The sequence below is a fragment of the Alexandromys fortis genome, unplaced genomic scaffold, assembly GCF_014885135.2.
Source record: "Alexandromys fortis isolate MF-2015 unplaced genomic scaffold, M_Fortis_MF-2015_v1.1 scaffold_26, whole genome shotgun sequence".
Classification (NCBI taxonomy): Eukaryota; Metazoa; Chordata; class Mammalia; order Rodentia; family Cricetidae; genus Alexandromys; species Alexandromys fortis.
Genome location: NW_026067894.1, coordinates 11,308,729 through 11,331,510, shown reverse-complemented (window position 1 = coordinate 11,331,510; position 22,782 = coordinate 11,308,729). Strand labels below are relative to the sequence as shown.

General features: G+C 50.5%; 1 protein-coding gene across 1 annotated transcript; it reads right to left on the bottom strand.

The window, feature by feature from the left end:
• Positions 1-3,886: 3,886 nt before the first annotated feature.
• On the bottom strand, positions 3,887-22,774 carry LOC126507841 (antizyme inhibitor 2-like). Its single transcript, XM_050152654.1, has 11 exons — positions 22,707-22,774; positions 15,132-15,195; positions 14,462-15,025; positions 13,404-13,577; positions 11,806-11,978; positions 11,020-11,154; positions 9,570-9,735; positions 8,574-8,721; positions 5,274-5,374; positions 4,359-4,576; positions 3,887-3,911 (listed from the first exon to the last, which is right to left on the bottom strand). The coding sequence occupies exons 1-11, from the start codon at positions 22,772-22,774 to the stop codon at positions 3,887-3,889; spliced, it is 1,836 nt and encodes a 611-aa protein (XP_050008611.1).
• Between the last annotated feature and the right edge of the window lie 8 nt (positions 22,775-22,782).

Below are 22,782 nucleotides of genomic sequence, written 5' to 3'. Positions count from 1 at the left end.
CAAACCAATAGAAAAGGAAAGGAAACAGGGCTGCTCCTAGGTACAGCGGAGGAGGAGAAGGTTTATTGTAGCTATATGGGAGAGGCTCTCCAGAGTCAGGGACATCTGGGAGAGTCCAGAGTGGATGTGACCAGACTGAGCTTGGTTATGTGGAGAGAGGGGGAGGTGATGGGGAGATAGGGGAACCAGGTGCAGTAGCCCAAAGGTACAAAGAGAGTGAGTAACCAAAATGGTTAGCTTATATAGGGAAGAGCAGGTCAGACCCTGGGCTGGAGAGTACAGAGTAGGGGGTGGGTGTGCCAGCCAGGAGGACCCTGTTACTGGTAGGGACTGAGGGATTCAGGGGGAACCGGGTGACCAGGTCCACTTTGATAAGTTAAATAGTCACCTCAGGCATTTTACCCAAGAAACCTAACTCTTGCTAAAGAGTTTTCTGACGAATCCTGGTGCTCACAGCAATGTGGCCCGAGCTGAGTGTTCAGTAAGCGTCATGAATGAGTTGGATTACTGGGGAAGACAGACAACTAAGACATCTCTCCAGGCTCCTAAGTAGAGCTCTTGCCGAGCATACACAAAACCCTAGTTAGAACCCCAGAACCTGGGGGCGGGGAAGGCAGGGGTTGAGAAAGAAAAAGAAAAAAAAAAAAAAGAGCCGCGGGGTGGGGTGGGGGGCCTACAAAATGGATCAGGGTGTCTTGCCACGAATCCTGATGGCAGGAGCTCAGTCCCCAGAACCCACATGATGGAAGGGGAGGGGACCAACTCCTTCAAGTTACTCTCTCATCGTCACATGATCGCCGTGGCATGCGCGTGTCCCCTAAAAACACACTCACGCACATACAAAATAATAAAAAGGGAAGAAGAAAAAGACAAAAGAGCATCCGTCCAGCTTTTCTCAGTCGGCCATTGTTAGCTGGAGCCTGGAATCCCTAGTGGCGCTCAACGCAGGCTCTACTCCGATCACGGTCAGTAGGTGGCAGAGAGGCATCGTGGCTGAAACCTAGACTAAAACCGTGCGCCGAGTACCCGCGTTTACCCGAGTCACGCTTCCTGTGCGCAGGCCTTGCTGCGGGATGGAGGGCACCGAGAACAGTAGACTTCAGTGCCTGGCTTTGGCACAGGCTAGGTGACCCACGTGGGTAGAGCCTGGCTCTGCAGAGATCCTGCGGCCACCTCAGGCTCCAACCATCTCCCTGTCCTTGCACCTCCCGCAGCCTCCACCCACTCTGCACCTGTGCCCACGGCAGGCCACGGGTGAGGGCGAGACGACAGCTCGCTGACTCCCGTAGGTCTCCAGCTGCCCCTGCACAACCCGCAGCGCTTCGCTGGCGCATCCTCTCCCAGCCTCGTTCTGGCTGTCGCACCTGTTCCCTTGTGGGAACACAAAACTCCTCCTGTCCCCTTCCCTTCTCCGTGACCTTGGTACTCGAATCCCTGGGAAGTGAAACTGAAGAAAATGCCAGTTTCCCTCGACCCCAGATTTCCTCAGCCTGCTCGCTAGAGTTCTGCACAGGCGCAGATGCATCGCGCGCCCTCCAGCCTGTCCTGCCTGGCTTGAGGGCCCACCACTCCCTGCAGGACTTCTAAGAGTTCTCACCCATAATGGGTTTTGCTCTTGAAATTCAAACCGTGGTTTCCCGACCGAAAATGAACCCTCAGTCTCCCCTTGGTCCCCGCCTACCTGCAGCCCTCGCTTCCTCTTTTATGTCGCCTCTGTAGCACACCTGCTGGAGAGATGGCTTGAGCTGGCAGCTGCTCCCCCAAACTCCTTGGACCCTGCAGCCCTCAATGGCATCAGAGTTCTTCACCTGACCTCTTCCTCTTCTGAGGTCTCACCTCACCTCTTCCCTCAGCAGCCTTGACACAGCTGAGCATCCTTTCCTTCCTTGGCCCCAAGACTATGAAGGCCACCCAACACTGACCCCTCTCACTCTGTGGGTTTCTCCCCTTGACCTCTCCTCAGAGATGGATCCACTTGGAGATCTGTGTGTCTCATCAAACTTGAAGCAGAGTCTTGATTTCCACCCTCCTAGCCCTCTCGAGTACCCTGTTCATGAAAGGACAGGCCTGGTCCTAAACCCTGAGGTCTGCTTTTACTTCCCCTCATCCCCACCCCTTCTTTTCCAGGGCTGACAGGAGCCTCCCTGCTGCCTCTGCATTCACCCCTGCACTCTGCCTTCACCTGCTGGAATTAACATAAAAACCCTGACTTAGTAAGATGCTTGATGGGCCAGCCTGGACCCCCTTCCCGCTCTGCTCCCTCACACGGGTCTTCCAACCTTTACTTGACGCTTGTCATCCGGACCTTTGGACTTGCTGTTTTCCACAGATGCGCTACCACACTTCCTTCACCCAGCCCCTGTGCTGGACACCGCTGCTCGCTCACTCCTCCCCCTTTCATTTCCCCTGTGCTCCCATGCCACTTTGTCATTCTACCTATGTGTTTGTTTATGCCGTTTCTTACCTGCAAGGCGAAGCTTTTCCTCTTGTGTTGAACATGGGTCCCTTGGGGCTAGAACAGCACCAGGCAGGTGGACAGATGGATGGATGGAAGGATGGATGCATGGATAATGGACAGACGGATGGTAGATTGATGAATGGTGGATGGACACATGGATAGGTGGGTAGATGGATGACTGATGGCTGGTGGGTGGGTGGGTGGGTGGAGTGATGGATAATGAATAGAGGATAGATGGATGGATAGATGGATAGTGGATTGCTGGACGAATGAATGGATGAACAGGTGGGTGGATGGTTGATAATGAATGGATAAATGGATGACTGATGGCTGGTAGATGGGTGGATAGATGGATGATAGATAATGGATAAATGGATGGATGGATGATGGATGGATGGATGAAGGATGGATGGATGGAAGGATAGTAGGTTGATGGATAGATGAATGGATAAACAGATGGGTGAATGATAAGTGGATGGATGGTTGATAATGAATATTTGAACAGTGGATATGGATGCATGGTAGGTAGATGGATGAATGAATGAGAGAGGGATAAATGATAGATAAATAACGGGTGGATGATGGCTGACTGACTGGCTGGTGGGATGGATGGATAAATGGATGGATGGTAGATGAATGAATAAATATGAATATTCATAATTCTAAAGAATTAGACCCACAAAACAAGCAGAACACACCAGGTCTTTCATCTAAACACAGTTTTATATTTTCACCAAAGCCAGGTCATATTTGTACTTTGAAAACTCCTTTGATAGGTAAAGATTAATGTTTCCACTCCCAATTTGCAAGCTCCAGAGAGGTCCAATGTGTAGCACAGTATCCTGAAGTATTCATTCAGATGATGGAGGTAGGTTGTGACATGACTCTGGCAGGTCGGGAAAGCCTTGGCCGAGACTGTGGGTCCCAGAAATCCTCATCAGGCTGAAGTTTGGAAAGTACACAGGAAGTGGTGGCTTTGCCCCTGAGGGCATTCCCCTCCCCCCATGCATGCTCACCACAAAAGGTGGTCCCACCAAAGCACTCCTAGGTGCCCTTTTGCTGGTGTCCTCCCTCAGGAGACACAGTCTTTTTTGAGGTTAAGGTGCCCAGCCCTGAAGGGGATACTCCTGTGCCCACACAAGTCCCACCGTTCCTGTCTACCCTCATTCCCAATCACACCATGGGGATATTGTTGTCTAGGGAGAGAGAGAGCCAGAAGGGATGCCAAGTCAGCCACCCAGGACATCCAGCTGGTACTTCAAGCCTACTCAAGAAGGACAACTTTCAATGTGTAATAGGGTCTCACTAATGCATAAGAGGCCATGCCTCTGCTTTCCCCCAAGGGCCTATTCCACCACCCTCTGACCGTAAGTCTTCCTAATTGAGCATAGCATACCAGGTGTGTCTCCATTCTGGCCATGTGCTGGCCTAAGGTGCTGTCTCCAGTAGGCTCCTATAGAAAAGTTGCTACAGTTCAAGAGGTTCATAGGACTCCCCCTCCCTCTCTGATGGTGAGTCCTGAGCTGGGTAGAGCAGGGTCCGTGGGGCAGGGGCTTTGACAATTGGGGAGCTATTACAAACTGCTAGCGCCAGTGGGTTTTGGGCCATGGCACCAAGGACTAGCTGGGTCCATAGGCTGCTTGATTCTACTCCCACTGAGGCATCCATAAGGTGCAGCTGCCCAGGCAACCTGTGACTTAACCTCAGGAGAGGCTGAGACCCTGTCAGCCCCGCAGGCTCACGGCAAAGTGAGGTGAGACCCACTACTAGGGTCGTGTGAAGAACAGAGTGTTTCCTAGGCCCAGGGCTCCTAAGTTCAGCTACCAGCTCACATTGCCAGGCCAAGGGTCTGGAGAAAGCACCCCACATCTGTCCCCCCCATACCTTTCCCCTTGGTCACCTGAGCTGGGGGCCCACGGCATTGTAGACCGTTATGATCGGGAAACCATTGAAGGTGGAACTCATGGAGATCTTGTATGCACCCATGTCAGGGAAAATCAGCCAGTCGCCCACATCCAACTCTGGCAGCTGGACCTCCTTCAAGGAGAGCCTGTCAAAGGCATCACATGTGGGGCCATAGAGTGTGCAGGGGAAGAGGCGGGGCTCTGAGGGGAACTCCTGCAGGGAGAAGGAGATGGGGGTCAGAGAAGGAAGGGTCTCACTAGGGTGTTAGACATGGTTCCGGGAGACATGGTCATCCAGTAAGGACAACACCATTCGACCACAGTGAACAGTGACAGAGTGGCTGCTCTGTGCCAGCCTTGAGGACACACCCAAAGGCCCTTCCTGGAGCTCGCATTGCATCGGGGCCATGTCTCGGTCCACCAGCTCACAAACACATCACGTGTACATGCTGGGGACCCGAAGATGGGGTCTCAGAGTCCACTGCACACTGGAGCCTTCTGGAGAGTTTTAATGATGAATGGGTGCTGGATCTCACCTGGGGCTTTAAATCTATTTTTATATATGAGAGCATGGCCAGGCGGTGGGGACTTTGACAGCTTGGCAGGTGGCTCTAATGTGAAGGGAGCTTGGGAACCAGTACTCTCCAAGTCTCCTGCTCCTCCAACACACACACACACACACACACACACACACACACACACACACACACACACGGAAGCATCCAGAGCTGATCAGACCCACGCAGCCTCCACAGACATGCACAGTCATGAGTCACCAGGAAACACATGTGTACGTGCCATGCCTCACACCCATGCCCAACATGACAACCTGCAGAGCGTGGGTGATCTGAGACCCTGCCTCTCAGGTCAGTGACTGAAGTTGATGGTCTCAGGACACAAGGTCCCCTTACCTTCACCACAATGGGTATCCTGGGGACAGGTTCCCTGAGGGAGATTCGGAAGGAACCATAATGGCCCTCATTGAGATAGTATGCCATCTTCCTGTGGCCTCCTGGGGACTGAAAGTGGACAGGATGAAGTGTGTTTGGTTAGGTCTCCCTGATGAGTCCCAGCTCCCAGCTCCCTTGGGAGAAGTGGCTGCCCAGTGAGGCAGAATTCCTGTCTTGTCCTAAGGGTCTTCCCCAATCCACCTTCTGTCATGGCTAGGGGCATGGCACCAGGCCCCACTGCCCTCCGCTCCCCGCATAGGAACACTGAACAGCAGTAACCGGCGTGGCATGATCTGTTTTAAACTCCTCATGTGTGGAATACATGGATGTTCTTGCCTATACTTATTGGGTACCATAACCCCTGCATTACAGCTGGAGAAACTGAGTCTTGCCAGAAGTCCACAGGGGTAGGCAATGCCCTCGGATCATCCCCAGTCACAGGTTCAAGCGCTTGGAGTAGGTCCCCAGAGGGCCTACTGTGTGAGGCAAGACAGGAGCAGTGACTGTTTGATGTTCCGCTTCAGGGCGCGCCAGTAGGTGCATGGCCTTCCTTTCAGAGATGCCTTTGTTCACTGCCCTTCCTTCCTCCCATCCCTCCCTCTATCCTTCCCTCCTTCTCTCCCTCCTCCCTCCCTCCCTCCATCCCTCCCTCTCTCTCTCCTTCCTTCCTTATTCCTTCCTTCCTTCCTTCCTTCCTTCCTTCCTTCCTTCCTTCCTTCCTTCCCTTCTTCCTCTCTTATTTACAGGGTGTTGGTGGATTGAACCCAGGGCCTTACTTTTGCTAGGCACGTGTTCTACCACTGAACTATATCTGCAGATCTTGGCTTTTGAGATGGGATCTTACCACGTTGCTCAACAAGGCACTGAAGTTGTGATCTTTTTGCCTCGGCTTCCCGAGTGCTGGGATTGCAGGCATACGCCACTGCACCCTGCTTTATCTTAGGCTTGTGCTTGTTTGAGATAAATTCTCCTAGCCCACACTGGCCTGTGTAGTGCAGACTTCTCTTGAACTCATGATCTGCCTCCTCAACCTAAGTGCTGGCATTACGGGTGGGTACCAGCGTATCTGCCTCCTCATCCTGAGTGCCGGCATTATAGGTGGGTACCAGCTTGACACTCTGGCATCGGGCTCTGCAGACACATAAGAGTCTGACCTTCCCTGGCTAGCTAATTCCTAGAGGCAGTAATTATCCCCCAAAATGGCCTCCCTCATGTACAACTACTACCTTGATTGTTGGCTCTCAGTCAATAGAACCCATCCTGAGGAGAGATGGGACGTACTTTGTAGCCTGCTGACCTCTAAGGTATTGGTCAGAGACCACACTAGATTCTAGGCCTTTTGGCTATAGAACACCGCCCCCCCCCCCGCCACGGTCACGTGTGTTTTGTACAGAGTTCCTATGTAAGTCACACCCTCAGCTTTATCGTGCACCTGGAATTATGATGATGGCTGCCTGGAAACCTTTCTTCCAAATAAATTCTTTTGTGTTTAAATATGCCAACAATAAACCGCCCACCATTAGCCTCCCTGAAGTTTGATCCAGGCTGACGACATCAATCTGAACCACGTTTTCATTCTCACCTCTTCAAGATTGCTTCGCTGCCTGCCTTGACACCTGCAGAGACCCCCTCACGTGGCAGGACCCAGGTCAGCCTAGACTAACAAGACCCTCTGTCCACAAACATCCCAGTGAAGATGCTGGCCTACTCTCCCTTCTCACCTAATCCACTCTGTGTGGATAATTCATGCAGGGACTCTTGTCTCTGGGAAAGTGTGTGTAAAAATTGATCTGAGACAGCTGTCTCCATGTAAGCAAGCCTTGCCATAGCTAATTAGGACAAATCCTTAAGACAAATCCTGAGTGTGCTATAAAACCTTGGCCAACTCCGACAGCACCAACGGCTGTCTGAGATGGCTCCCTCCCTCAGAACATGCCGCCCCTATTGATACTGTATTGATTACTCAAATAAGCAAGTGCCAGCTTTCCCCCAGCTCCTTCACACTCTTCTCTATGACTCCAGATCCTACAGACACGAGGGCCTACCAAGCTTGTCCTTCACAGCCATCTTAGCCCGTCTTCACATCCTTGCTCCTGAACTTGCACGCAGAATTCCAGTCAGACTCTGTCAACCTCTGGGCAATTGGCGGCCATTTGGAAGCTGACTCTGAGTACAGATTTTCTCACCTCTGGTTTCCCTTCTTTCTCTTCCCTATCTCCTTAACCCAAATTTCAGTGATACCCAGATCAGTTCTGGATTGAGTTCCTCGTGATGCTAGGGATGAGGGGTACCAGTCCTGGAGTCAGGAAGGCATAGGCTGGTTTATCTACTGACTAGTTGTGCTACCTTGGACAGGTCACTGCCCCTCTCTGAGTCTCCATGTCTACACATGTTCACTGGGGGTGACCCGAAGCTGCCTCACGGGATCGGTGAGCAGACCTGAGGTAAAATATGTATTTCAGCTGTCGCTGACTTGCACAGATTGGCAGCTTTTGCTTTTGTTTATGTAATGAATATCAAAGCTCCCAAATCCTTGTAATTGGCTGTGGTGAAATGGGTGAGGACAGGTGTGCTCCACCCCAGCATCCTCCCGTGAGGCGCTTCATCAAAGGCTGATAAGGGAGGGCATCAGAGTGACGGTAAATATTTACCTGTGGGTGTCACTCAGTCCCGAAGATCAAAGAGGGCTAGTTCAGTGGATGCCGACCTGGGAATATTCTCAATTTTGCCATGAAAATATCTCTGGTTCATTTCTGGGAACATGGCCACCCCAGGTCCCTCCCACACTCAGAGGCAAAAAAGCTGAAGAACTCCCCTGGGAGATACGGTGACGCGTGTCAAAAGGTCCTGTCACCGGAGGATGTCAGCCTTAGAGACGTGTCCCATCACAGCAGTCAGCCCTGCTTTATCTGCTGAGCGAGCTTGTGCTGGAGTTCTCCGTCACTGATAGAACCTGTCACCTCCTGCACCCAAGGGTCTTGACTAGGCTTAGTAATGGGTGTGTAGGGCCCTGGAGGCCGAACCTTGCAATTGCTCCCTCAGGGCAGCAGACTTACCCACTACCTAGAAGGGCACCTTGGCTTCTGTCCTTCACCTTCCCCTCTTCTGGGGCACAGTAAACAGTGCCCAGGCAGGGCCAATCCAGTACGCAACTCTGATCTCAACTGCTATAATTAGGCACCCAGGGTATACCCCAGAATCATGGTCCAACCTCTCCCCGAGTCCCGGGACATCTGGACAGTGGCTACACCTGGCACCCACCTGGCTCCAGGGAGGCCTTCTTGGCTATGATGTTCACGGCAGCTGTGCATACAGACTCCGCATAAAAGCGGCCAGGCTCTGCGATGACCTGGACACCAGTCCCCTCCGGGAAGTACTGGGCCCGGGCAGCATTGATCACTGTAGCTATCTGTGGAGACAGATCCAGCCTCTGCTGTATCCCAAGCCTATGCAACTGTCATGACCCCCTTTCCTTTGACCCTACAATAGCCTTTCAGATAGCAAGTTCACCTCCTCTTACTTAAGAAGAAACAGGTAGAAAGGAAGCTGAGAGAGGCCAGAGCACACAGCCAGTGTGTGGCCCCGGCACCCTGAGGATATAACCTTGCAAATAATTGACACATGGTCAGCAGAGACAGAATGTCTTCATGGTCCCCTGAAGCTAAGGGACCATGAGTGTCTACCAGGGTCAGGGTCTGCGGCTAAAGGACACGGAGGGGCTGTAGAGATAGCTCAGGGGGGGGGGGATATAACGCCTACCTCATGAGAGGCTGGGGATAAAAAAGAAAAGGACAGGAAGAGGGGGAAGAAGGAGCAGGAAGAAGAGGGATGGAGGTGGGAGGGGGACAGGAGGGGAGGAGGAGGAAGAGAAGGAAAAGGGAGGGGAGGAGGAGGAAAAGGAGGAGGAAGAAGGAAGCGGCAGAAAAGAGCATTGTTGGATGTGACTCCTGATCTTGGACCAGAGCTGTGGGGCAACAAAAAAGCACAGCAAGCAGGTGCACACACTCAGACACACTCAGGTGCACACACTCAGACACACTCTCAGACACACTCAGGTGCTCACACTCAAACACAGTCACGCACGTAATCAGGTGAAGATGTCTGTCAGACTCAAACCACAGCGTCCGCAAACAGACTCCCAGTTATGCGAGGTTCTGTGTACAAACACACAGGCATGTGCACACACTTGTCCCCCCACCCCCACCCCAAGCTGCTATACTCAGACTGCCACTCTTACTCTGGGGCCATCCAGCTCACCTCCTCAAATTTAGCTTCAGAGCCCTCAGTTCCAGGGAAGCCTCCTCCGAGATCCAGGAGGCTCATGCAGTGACCCACCCTGCGGCCCATATCAAATACACAATGGCAGTCAGCGATGGCCTGCCTGTAGCTCTGGGGTGTCTGGCAGTCGGAACCCACGTGGAAGCTGAACGTGACCGATGGTGTGGAAGACACAGATTCATGTCAGTGTGAGGACAGATACACTGAAGAACAATCACCCAGGGGCTGCAAGACCAGTGCCAGCCTGTGCCAAGATGACGCTGGCCCACTTGGCACCCGTAGATGTATGTGGCCTTGGTCATACCCGGTGTCCTCCTGGACACACATATCCCATACTCACCCAGTCAGGGAGAGCGACAAAGTAACGTTTTCTTCCCCAGCCGCCCACTCCCCATGCCTTTGTTGAAGGGGCTCTCCTTCTCTTACCTAGAACCCCACAACCCACTGCCCCCTGCAGGTAAACAGAGAAACCAGTTCAGGTTAGAGGGGATGAGGTGAGTGAGAATTTTCTCACCAGATACAAATCCCGGCTGGTCAGATGGCCCAGAGAGTAAAGGCACTTGCTGCCCAAACCCACTGAGTTCAATTCCTGATCCCCACACAATGAGAGAAGAAAACTGGCTCCTAAAAACTGCCCTCTGACCTCTACATGTGCACCATGGCATGGGCACACACCCACATAAATATAAAAAATAATTGTTCCAGGGCAGGCTCCAAAGCTACATCAGAAACCCAGTCCCCCCGCCCCCCAAAAAAAGAAAAAATAGTATCTTATATAGCACAAGCTAGCCTCCAACTCGTTAGATAACCAAGGATGACCTTGAACTTCTGACCCTCCAGCCTCCATTTGTAGAGGGCTGGGATTGCAGGGTGCTTACCACCCTGGTTTTATTCGGTGCATACTAGGCAAGAACGCTACCATTTGAACTATGTCCCTAACCCTGCTCCCCCGCCCCCTTTTTTGGAGTCTGGGTTTCCTGTTACTCAGCCTGCTCTTGATCTTGTCCCTGTCCTGCTTCTGCCTCCGGGAGTGCTGGGATTACAGCTGTGTTCCCCACACCCAGGGCTCAGAATCCCTTAAAGAGGAAAATGAATGCACGTCTCCTGGAGGGATGAAATGTACAAAATTTCCAGCCGAGACTCGATCTGTAAAGTGATTAGTCCCCAAGGGAAGAAAGGGAATCAGTGACAGCGATCCTGACTCCATTTAAAATTCCAATTTTTCTCATCATGGAGATTTTTGCATTTGTTTTGATTGTTTTAAATACTGTTTGGAAATGTTACATATCTGGAGCGCTAAGTTTCTGATGTTTACTTCAATTTGTCCCCTAGGTCTAGAAAACACACAAAGCAGAGGTGTCCCTGAGAGTCCGTGGCTGCCTAGGGAAAGCAACAGAAATCAAGACAGAAAAGGCCAGTGCTCACGTACGAGGCCCCCACCACGGCCAACCCCAGCTCTCTGGCAGCCTGAAGCAAGTGTGTGCATGCCTCCAGTTGAGCTCCAAACTTGGCATTCAGGGGGAAGGTGCTTTGACTGTCCCGGGCCTGTATCCGGAGGACCAACCTGGAAGAGGAAGGAGGGAGGGGGGCATGGGTGCACAGGAACCCCGAGGTACTCCAATCTTCCCACCCACCCTTGCCTAGCTGCTCCCGACGACCCAGCATGGAGACCAAGGAGTGAACACACACTTTTTACAGAATTTTTCCAGGCAAGAACAAGTGGGATAGAATCACACAGTTAAGCTTTCTAAAGAATCTGAGGTATAGGTTGGGTGGTGGTGGTTCATGCCTTTAATCCTAGCTTTTGGGAAGAAGAGGTAGGCAGGTCTTTGAGTTCGATACCAGCCTGGTCTACAGATAAGTTCCAGGACAGTCAGGGCTACACGGAGAAACCCTCTCTTGAAAAACTAAACAGAGATGTCACATGCTTTCTTAAGATCACACAGCATAGGGGTAATGAATCTGAAATGTGAGCCTTGGCATGACCTAGTATAGTTTTTCTATGACGTCATGGTTGCCAGACCTTCTCATGCCGAGCTCAGTCAAGAGCAGTGCCAGAGTAGGGTCAAGGTCTATTTGATACTAATGTGATCCTAAGAAAGCATTGGGCCTCCTGGCTCAACCCTTGTACCTGTAGTCTCAGAGGTTTCAAGACCAGATCCATCTGTCAGAGTCCCTTGGCCCACTGTTTCCAGTTGTATGTCTGCCATCTTACCTGGCCCCAGGGTGGTGCTGGGCCACCTTAGCCAGTTCCTCCTCACTGTCGAAGGTCAGAAGCTGCACCCCACGGCGGGCTGCATACTGGATGTGGGAGATGGCCTTGCAGGGGTTGGCGAAGATGATTCGCGAGGGGGCTACGCCCAAGCCCAGCACTTGCTCCAGCTCCCCCTGACATGGGTAAAGGTCAGAGCTGGGGAAGCACTTCAGTCCCTGCCTTCCCTGACTCTTTGGGGACAGAGTCTTAGCCTGAACTAGTGGGGATAGCTTCCAGTGAACCCCTTCTGGGACCAGATCCTTCACTGGGAGAGTGTCAGGTCCCAAAGAAACCTGGGACAAGTTTCACTCCTACCTGTGGCTCACCCTGGCCCCTACCCTGAACCTCTCCCACCCTAGGTCTGAGCTTTGCTTCCCTTCCCCCAACTTCTGATTCCTATGTGTCTCAGGCATTTTGTCTATTTGCTCTCTTGGTTCCCATGTGTCTCTTGGTCCTCTCCTCTCCTCTCCTCTCCTCTCCTCTCCTCTCCTCTCCTCTCCTCTCCTCTCCTCTCCTCTCCTCTCCTCTCCTCTCCTCTCATTTTCCTTTCTCTTCCTCTCTCACTCCCCTTCCCCTCATGGACAAGTTTATTCTGCTGGTCATGTTCAGCCTTAACTCCTCCAGACGCCGCTGACTGTTCTCTTCCTCATAGCTACAATAAAACCTTCTCTTCAACCATACCTAGGAGCTGTCATGTCCTCATTAGCACTCAGTGTTGGCCCCATTTGAAAGGGGGGAGAAACTGAGGCTCAGAAGGATGACTGGCTATGCTAGGAAGGGACCTGGTTTCTTAGCTCAGGTTACTTGGTCTTGTCACATAGCCCCGTGCAAGGCTGACCACAGCATTCGAGGGACCTGGGCTACTGCTTGGTTGGTAGAGAGCTTGCCTACCAGGCACAAAGCCCTCCATCCAACCAGCACGGGGTAAACCGGGTGGTCTGTGCCTGTGATCTCAGCATTGGGAAGGTAGAGGTAGAAGGCCAGAGGTTCAAGGTCATCCTCTGATGTGGGAGTGATTTCTTATTAATAAAGAAACTGCCTAGGCCCCTTGATAGGCCAACCCTTAGGTGGGTGGAGTAGACAGAACAGAATGCTAGGAGAAAGAAGCTGAGTCAGGGAGTCTCCATGGTTCTCCCACTCCAGACAGATGCAGGTTAAGATCTTTCCTGGTAAGCCACCTCGTAGTGCTACATAGATTATTAGAAATGGGTTAAGAGGCTAAAACTAATGGGCCAGGCAGTGTTTAAAAGAATACAGTTTCTGTGTAATTATTTTGGGTAAATCTAGCCGTGTGGGCGGCCGGGTGGCTGGGACGCAGCCCCGCCGCTCCTATTACAACAATCCTCGGACCTGGTAGTGAATTCTGAACTAGCCTGGGCTCCATTAGACTCAGAGCAAATAAAACCACCAATGCAACCACAAAAAGTCTTGAGCCCTCCACATGCCAGTCACCAACTTGTGGGCCAGAGTCCCCATTCCTGATCTCCTGACCATCGGGCAGTATTTCTCCAGAAAGTGACAGGCCCGTGGGGAAGACTGGCAAGCTGGCACAGGCTCACCTGACTGGCACAATCAAAGCCAGTGCCCAGGGCAGCCAGGATGAGCAGCACCCATGGGCTGCTGTTACACTTCACTGCATAGAAGGGCTGGACTTGGGGCAGGGCCTGGAGGAAGGTCTGGTGGCGGCGGGCCAGCACATCCAAGTCAGCCACCATGAAGGGGTCTTGGCGGCCCTGTTAGGGCAAGAACAAGAGAGCGAGGAGGGGAGAAGGTTAGGTCCTGGGGTCCTCTCCACTCTATGACAAAACCATCATTACTGATCCTCTAATTTTCTTTCCCTCTCCTTCCATTTCACTTTGTGGGGGTTTTGTTTGTTTACTTTTTTGAGACAGGGTTTCTCTGTGTAGCCTTGGGTCTCCTGGAACTTGCTCTGTAGACCAGGCTGGCTTTGAACTCACCATTGCCTGGCATTGTTTCTTTCTTCTTAAGGGCCAGGGAAAACAAAGGCTCAGTTAGAAAATTGATGGCTTGAGGTTACACAGCAAGAATATGACAAAGAGAGAATTTGATTTTTTTGTTTTGTTTTGTTTTGGTTTGGTTTGGGATTTTGGCTTTTCGAGACCAAGTTTCTCTGTAGCTTTGGAACCTGTCTTGGAACTAGCTCTTGTAAACTAGGCTGGCCCTGAACAATTTTATTTTTTTAATTTAATTTTTTTTTTGAGACAGGGTCCCTCTATGTAGCCCTGGCTGTCCTGGAACTTGTTGTGTAGACCAGGCTGGCCTGGAACTTAGAGATCCACCTTCTGAGTTCTTGGATTTAAGAAGTACACCACCATGTCTGGTAAAGAAAGGATTTGAACTCTGGTCTTTATATCTCTTTAAAAAGGTTCAGGGAGGCAGCTATCTGTAGACCAAAGCCAGAGATAGGATGGCTTCAGCCCCAGACAATGGTGTGGTTGAGGGTAAACCCCAGTGCCGAGGGAACAGAAGAGCAGAGCTTGCTCAGGACCCCAGCACAGGCCCTGGGAAAGCCTAGTCTGATGGCCTCCAAGCTGTAACCTGGGAAACATTCATGAGTACCAGCAAGGAAGGGGTGAGACTCACCCTCCCTCCTTACCGCAATGGTGAGTTCTTGGATCTTCCTCAGGACCAGCTGCTGGGCAGATTCGTCTGGCCCCAGAATAATGGGCTCTGATGGCCACAGGCTTCCTGTGGCTCCCAGCTGCTCCCTTGGGCCCCCAGGGTGGGTGCTCATTCCTGAGACAACAGCTGAGGTGTTCTCTGGGCACAGTTCTGGCATCCTAGAAAGTACAGTTCTGTGGGCCCAGTTTTTTCCTTCCTCAGCTCCTGCTGTCCTTTCCCCAGCCTCAACGGCCAAATCCTTGAAACCTGCAAACCTGCGTCCCATTCGGCCCAAGAACTCCACCAAACCCTGTGATGGTTTACTGATGGCACGTGACCTGAGGCACAGATGCAGGTTACAAGCAAGGCCATTCTCTCGGAAGGGAAACATAGGACCCTCCTCCAGGCTCCTTCCCACATGCACCCCATTCAAGATGAGAAACTGAGACTCAGTCAAGCAGTCCAACTGTGTATCATAGAACATCAGAAGTGAGGCCCGTGTCCACTCCCACAGGGAGAGAAGGGAACTCGCCTCAGGTTGAGTGGTCCCCTGGGTCCCCTGGAACAACCAGAGAGCCCTCAGACTAAAGTGGAGTCACCGGCATCCCGAAAGTATTCAGTCCATAAAAGGGACTGTGTCCATGACCCTTCCTTGCAGGACTCACCTTGCAGCCATTATGACCTGCTTCCTTGAGTACAGCACAGAGCCCTGGGTTGACTCCAAAGTACCTGTGGGGAAATCTGGTCCCAACAAGATCCGAGGGTGCAGGAAGCCTACCTTCAGACCAAAGAGAGATCACACCTTCCAAGGTGTTCAGGGATGGGGACACCTGTCGAAAGCAAGCACTGGCCACCTCTAGAAGCTGGAGAGCCAGCCAGGCAGTGGTGGCACACACCTTTAATCCCAGCACTCGGGAGGCAGAGGCAAGTGGATTGAGACCAGCCTGGCCTAGAAGAGCTAGTTCCAGGACAGGCTCCAAAGTTACAGAGAAACCCTGTCTCGGATAACAAAACAAAAAGAAGAAGCGGGAGACCCTCCCTCTTCCCCAAAAGTATCCAGATCACTCCAAAGAGGGGGTGCGTCTGGAAGTAGAATCAAGTCTCCAAAACTTATCAGGGGACCGTGGAGCTGCGCTTGGCTCTCAAGGCACGTCTTCTCTACACGGCCAATTTAACTGGGACGTTGAGCCTGTCTGGGTTACTCCATCTTGCCCCACCCCACCTTACCCTCCCTTTCTGAGGGAGCCTCTAAGGCCTCCCTGTGACCTGATGACCCTCCCAAGATGGAACTACCATCTTGGGGTAGGACCAACTCTAGGGTGTCAGCTGTCACTTTCTGAAGGCTTTCACCCCCACCTTCAAGTACAACCCAAGTAAGTCAAATATTGTTTCAGTAAACAATGACTAGGTTCCTGTTTATTCTACCCTCCCTTTCTGGGTAGAGTGGATACACCAGGGGCTAGTTACGCTAGAGACGTGATCGGTCTTAACCCGGAAATAAACCTCCTCAGTAGTTCCTTCCTACAGTTCACTTCTTGCCTGCAGCCCCTTTGTGGTCCTCCCTCCCCAAGGAAGCAGATGGCAAAGCTGCCTTCTCACTCTAAAAATGTGGCCATGGGTACATCAGTTAATTGTTCTGAGCTTCAGTTGCTTCCTCTAGAAAATGGGACCTCAGGGGACAAGGGAAGGGATTGGTGAAATAAGAAGTATTCAAGGCCTTGCTGTCACTGCTACTATCCAGATGCCACTGCTGTAGGATGCCTTGCTTGAGAGGAACACGCATACACACACACACACACACACACACACACACACACAACACACATACACATGCGCCTTTTGAGATCATAGAGTCTCCTGTGTTGATTAAAATGGGAGCAGAGTAGAAATAGCATGTTTCTCCCAAAACACATCCTGTTAGGATTATGGGAAAGAATGGATAGTTCAGAGACAGAACAAACTGTGGATGGTAAAAATAAAAAAAAAAGAAAGAAAGAAAAAGAAGAAGAGCTTGTGCCAATAAAATCAATGTGAAATTGTTCAGAGAGCCAAACGTGTGTTATTTTATTGTATGTGTTTGGTGTTTTGCCTTTGTGTATTTTTTTACATCAAGTGCATGCTTGGTGCCCACAGAGGTCAGAAGAGGGCCCTGGGTCCCCTGAAACCAGAGTTACAGAAGGTGTGAGCCACCATGGAGGTGGCGGGAATCAAATCGGAGTCCTCTGAAAGACGGATGTGACAGGTTCCTAGTAGCAGCTGGCCAGCAGGATCCCTTGGCCACTGGACAGGGTCAGGGTGTCCCTGTGGCTCTTAACCGCTGAGCCATCTCTCCAACCTCTAAATATGTGTTTTTAGACAAGTCATAAAGCATATTTAAGGAAGCATAAGGAAGTAACATGTCTACAGAGCATGACCTTTTGAGTTCATATATAACCAAATAGAGAACACTGTAAAGGTCTGATTATAGCCATTTATGAATAATACAATTTCACAACCATAAAGCCCAGTGCTTCTTGGCATTACGGGATGTGGGAGTTGGTTCTTGCCTAGCTTGGACTTAATGGTGGAATGGATTAAGTAGGTGTGTCTTTGATTTTAGGGATGTATTATTTTGATGCCTCAAATATCAGATACTTCTTGGTTTGGGGGCTGAGAGTAAGTGTAGAATTGAATCTTTCTGTAAAAGATGTGTTTTATTTATTTAAATGTGTGTATGTCTGTATTAGTATAAGCACATGTGTGTGTGCATGGTTGCACACGCCTGCACAGGTGTGAGGTTCTGTGCAAGTGAAGAAGCCAGATGATGTTGGGTCCTTTGGAGCTGGAGTTACAGCTGTTTGCAGGATGGGGTGGGATGGGGTGGGATGGGATGGGGGGATAAGGTGGGATGGGAAGAGGTAGGATTAGGTGGGATGAGTGGGGTGGGATGAGGTGGGATGGGGTGGGTGGGATGGGGTGGGATGGGATGGAATGGGATGGGGTGGAATTAGGTGGGATGGGGTGGGATGAAGTGGGATGAGGTGGGATAGGATGGGGTGGTGTGACAGCTAATGTTAAATTCTCAGGTCTAGAATCACTGAAGAGACAAGTATTGGGGCACATTCATGAGTTACTTTCTAGATTAGGTTACTCGAGGTGCGCAGATGCCACCTGAATGTGGGTGGCACCATCCCATGGGCTGGCACCCTAGACTGAATAAAAAGGAGAAAGTGGGGGCTGGAGAGAGATGGCTCAGTGGTTAAGAGCACTGACTGCTCTTCCAGAGGTCCTGAGTTCAATTCCCAGCAACCATATGGTGGCTCACAGCCATCTATAAGGAGACCTGACACCCCCTTCTAGCTTGCGGGCACATATGGAAGGAATGCTGTACACATAATAAATAAATATTTTTTTAAAAAATAGGAGAAAGTGAGCTGAGCACCAGGGGCCCCCTCTCCCTGCTTCCTGATGGTGGGTGTGATGTGACCAGCTGCCTCACACTCCTGCAGCCAAGATGGACTGCACCCCCAGACTGTGTGCCAAAGCAGACCTCCTTTCCTTACGCTGTCTTTGCCGGGTATTCTGTCATAGCGATAGGAAAGTAGCTAATACAGACGGGATGGGACAGGATGACATCGAATGACATGAGCTGTCACGGCGTGACGGGTGGCAGGTGGTCTCCCCTGTGAGCGCGAGACCTGGTCCTACTATCGACCAGGACAACGACGTTGACGGCAACAGTGACAATGGCTTCTAAGAATGACCAGCGCACACTTTCTTTGTTGGAGATTTTAATTTTTTAGGTTTTATTTTACTTTGTTGGAGTGGCCCCTGGAATCCCAGGGTCTCCCACCTCCTAGGCAAACACTTGAGCTACACTTTCAGCCCCAAACTTTGATTTTCGATTATCATATAAACAATTATTTATGGAGTACATTGTCATTTTGGTTTTGTTTGTTTGTTTGTTTGTTTTTGTTTTGTTTGTTTGCTTTTGCTTTTTCGAGACCCGGTTTCTCTGTAGCTTTGGAGCCTGTCCTGGAACTCACTCTGTAGACCAGGCTGGCCATGAACTCACAGAGATCCTCCTGCCTCTGCCTCCCAAGTGCTGGGATTAAAGGCTTGTGCCACCAGCACCTGACCTGCCTAACTTTAGATGGGTTCCGAAGATCTGAACTCTTATCCCCACGCATGTGCGGTGAGTGCTTTACCTAACGAGCTGTCTCCCCAGCCGCCTAAAACGCATTTAAGGCAGCTCACCAATCTAAGAAGACAGAAGAAATGGTCACAGTGATAATCAACGGATGAGAGAAATGAAAGCTAAAGGCACAGTTTACCAACTGCTCTGTCTGGGCGATTCAAGGAGTCTTCATAGGAACACAGCGAGTCGGGGCTTACCTGGGGCCAACTACATAGCAGACAGGACTCAGCGCATCAGTAAAGAGCCATGGCTAAGATCCTTAGCCCCACACTGGCTCAGTGCCAGGACGGAGAGTAAGCAAGAGGCTCCTCGTGGGTCCCCTGCACAACACTCCATGATACTGCCAGCAAAAGGACAGCCATTGCCTGGCTCTGCCTGGAGAATCTGTGGAGTCCCAGCATCTTGTCCTCTGAGAGACAGAAATGGATGGAGCTGAGCTAATCCAGATCTTTGGGTTGTCTCTCTTTGGCCTGGAATTTGTCGATTAAACTAGGCTGACTGACCACTGAGCGCCATGGGACTCCTTTCTCCATATTCCCAGAACTGAGATTACAAACACAGACCACTCTCCCCAGCCCCCATGGAACTGTCATTCTTTAGAGTAAGACTGTAAATCGTAGGAGCACTTTGAGAAACATGCTGATGATACCTGCAAGCTAAATGCACACGTTCCCTGTTTAAGACCTCCACTTCTGCCTTTAATCCCAGCCCTTGTGGGCAGAGGCAGGCGGATCTCTGTGAGTTCAAGGCCAGCCTGGTCTATAGAACAGGACAGCCAAGGCTACACAGAAAAAAAAAAATTTAAAAAAAAAAAAGAACTCTTACTTTGGAGCAGATGTCTATTAGAAATAAGTGTGTGTGTGTGTCTATCAAAAACATGCACCAAATGTTCATTCATAGGAGGGACATTTATAATATCCTCACAGAAATGCCAGCCAAAAATGCATGAGTAGCAGAATTTAAAAGCAAATTATAGTGTTCTCTATAGACGAATACACAGGAATGAAAGAACAGGCTAGTGCTAAATGTAAAATCATGAATGAATCTTGAGAATAATTTTGAGCCAAAGAAGCCAGGCTCAATGCACTACTAATAGTAATAATAATATCTACTATACATATACACTTGCTATAATACTTTATGATTCTTTCTCCTTTTGACATGCTATGTAAGCATGCTACCATTGGCTGGCATTACCAGTCCTTCATTGAAAAAGTTTTATTTTGAGTCACACACCTTTAATCCCAGCACTCAGGAGGCAGAGGAAGGTGGATCTCTATAAAGTGAGGCCAGCCTGGTCTACACCAGGAATTCCAGGTCTACATAGAGACAAGGTCTTACTACATTGGCCAGTTGTCCTTGAATGCTCAATCCTCATGCCTTAGCTTCTAGAAGAGTTACAGTTTCTCGTTCCACCGTGGCCAGAATGTGTGGTATTTTTTAATATGAAGTTCAAAACCAAGCCATCTCTACTCTGTAACAGTAAGAGGAGTCATTACTGTTGGACAAGATCTTATTGACAAAGAGGGGACACCAGGGACCCTTTTGGGATGCTACAATATTCTATGGCTTATATTTTGTTCTGGGTGGTGATATACAGGTTATATCTTCTTTGAGTCAAATGATCAAAATTAAAAAAGAAAACAACAACAAAAAACAACTGTTTGGAGACTAGGAAGACAGCTGTCAACGAAGTGCTGCCCCACGAGTATGGCGAGCCAGGCTTTGATCTTCAATATCCACATAAAGAGCAGGGCACCCCAGCACATGCGTCTCATTCCAGCTCACGGAAGGCAGGGACAGGAGGTCCCTGAGACTCATGGCAAGCTAGCTTTGCTGAGTTGCTGAGTTCCAGGCTCAGTGAGAGACCCTGGCTCACCAAGGACAGTGGAGAGCTGTAGGGGAGGGCATCTGATGTGGGACACGGGTACGTGCACCCACACGTAAGCACACACATGTGCCTGCAACCACACATAGACATGCAAAAAGTGAGTAAAACTCCCCCCCCACACACACAGATTATCATATTAGACTCTTGGACTCTTATATGAAATTAGAATTGACCTGTTTGGCGGCATCCCAAGATGTATAATGTGGCCGTTCGGGAAGATTTACAGGCCTCATGAACCTCTAGAACCTCAGATCTCAACACGCCTCCCTTGTCAGCACAATTAATCTTCTTCCTGGGTGGATGAGCTGCTTCTGATTCTCTAGAGCCCTGCTGTGACCTTGTAAAGGGCTGTAAGTGACAGCCGTTCCCTCCCTGCTCCACCCCACCACCCCTCCTCTTCTGGGAATCTATGAAGGCTGTCCCCCAGGGGCAATGGCCACATCAATGCCAGCAGGGAAAGCTATAAACCCTATAATTGCAAGTTTCGTGTAATTTACATTAGTAAGTCCCTGCAGGATCTGAGACGGTAAACACTAAAGAGAGCCAGACCCAGGGGCACAGTTAGATCAGACCCCTTCCTTCACAAGAGCTCCATCACCCACAATTCTGTCTTTTAAATGCTGACTCAGCTGAGACAGGATCTGTCTGGGGTGTCCAAGCAAGGGTCTGGGGGTCACATGAGGATGAGGAGACCTTGATTGTAGGTCAACACAAAACTATAAATTCAAGGAGACATTATGGGTTCGTTTTGGTGTGTGTGTGTGTGTGTACTCAACTTCATGTTTCTCTAGAACCGACGTCTGTGGGTGACAGCAACCTGTGGCAATGTCAAAGGGGTTGGGCGTGCCTGCTTGAACCACTTGCTCAGCTGACCAGCTACACCTTTACTGAGCAGTGACCTGTAGTAAATGAAGATGAATGGCTTCAGTTGTCCAGCACGAAGGAATGCAGAAATACAGGGAAATGATTCCGAGAGCCCGGCCGTCACTGTGTCGCTACACAGACTCTGAGGTGAAGCTTCTCTGGGTGTGAACTTGACACAAACCTAGACGTCTGTGAAGATGAAATTGATTGGCCTGTGAGCCCATCTCTGGGACATTTTCTTGGTTAATGGTTGCTATGGAAGGGCCCGGCCTACTGTGGCTGGTGCCACCCTTGGGGAGGTGGTCCTGAGAGGCATAAGAAAGGAGGCTGATCACCCCATGGGGAACACACCATGGGTCCCTTAAAGACCTGACCATTCTGACTTCAGCTGCATCTGGCTGGCCAGCATGGCAGCAGCCACCTTGCCTCTGGGGCCATGTGCTTCTTCTGTTCAACGAGACCCCGACTTTCCTTTAATGTTAAACGTCTATCTGTTTCGGGTACAGACTCTTTCCCCTCTGCCTCCTACACAAAGGTTGTCAAAGATGTGAGGTTTTCCCACACTGATGAGAGCCAGGTACACCTCTCTACTCTCGGGGTCCTGCTTCGACTTCTTTTGCTTTGATCAATACCACATTGTGTACCAGCATGCCTGGGAATAATAAAGTTCTACCTATTTAAGTTGTGTGTGATGTTCTGGTATACATATACAATGAAAAATGATTTTTCTCTCTCAAGCTACTCATTTCCTACAGTAGGTCATCACCTCCCATACTTACCGTGTGTGTGTGTGTGTGTGTGTGTGTGTGTGTGTGCCATGACTTTTCTTGGATGTGAACATTGTCTATTCATTCCAGACAGGCAACTGATGACAGGCCAAATTGTGTTGAAGGGAGCTGCGGGTTGCATTCCTGCCACCCTGCTCCCAGCCGCCTGGCTAGCTTATGCCCTGAAATAACAACACACAAACTGTATTCATTTAAACACTGCCTGGCCCATTTCTATTAATGTGTGTAGCACCGAGGTGCGCTTACCGGGAAGATTCTAGCCTATGTCCATCCTGGGTCGGAGCTTCGTCACGTCTGCCCCAGAGAGCAGAGCTAAGGCGTATGAGCTCACTTCCTCTTCCTCCCAGCATTCTGTTTTGTTTACTCCACCCACCTAAAGGCTGGCCTATCAAATGGGCCGAGGCAGTTTCTTTATTAGCCAATGACCTTCCTCCATCAAAATTGGTCTTCCCTGGTCCAGCCTCATGAATCAATGAGTCTATTGGCATCCTCCACAGGCACGTGGGGGAGGGTTACTTACGGGAGCAACAGTGACCGGGACAGCTGCATCGCTGAGAAACCCACAAGGGTGCAGTCACCAGAGCGCATCCCTAGAG

Coding starts and splice junctions, on each gene's coding strand:
- LOC126507841 (XM_050152654.1), bottom strand. CDS start 22,774: ATGCGCTCTGGTGACTGCACCCTTGTGGGTTTCTCAGCGATGCAGCTG. Junction 11,155..11,805: donor CAGCACCACCCTGGGGCCAG/GTAAGATGGCAG, acceptor TTCCTCTTCCAG/GTTGGTCCTCCGGATACAGG. Junction 8,722..9,569: donor CTGAAGCTAAATTTGAGGAG/GTGAGCTGGATG, acceptor CTGTCTCCACAG/ATAGCTACAGTGATCAATGC.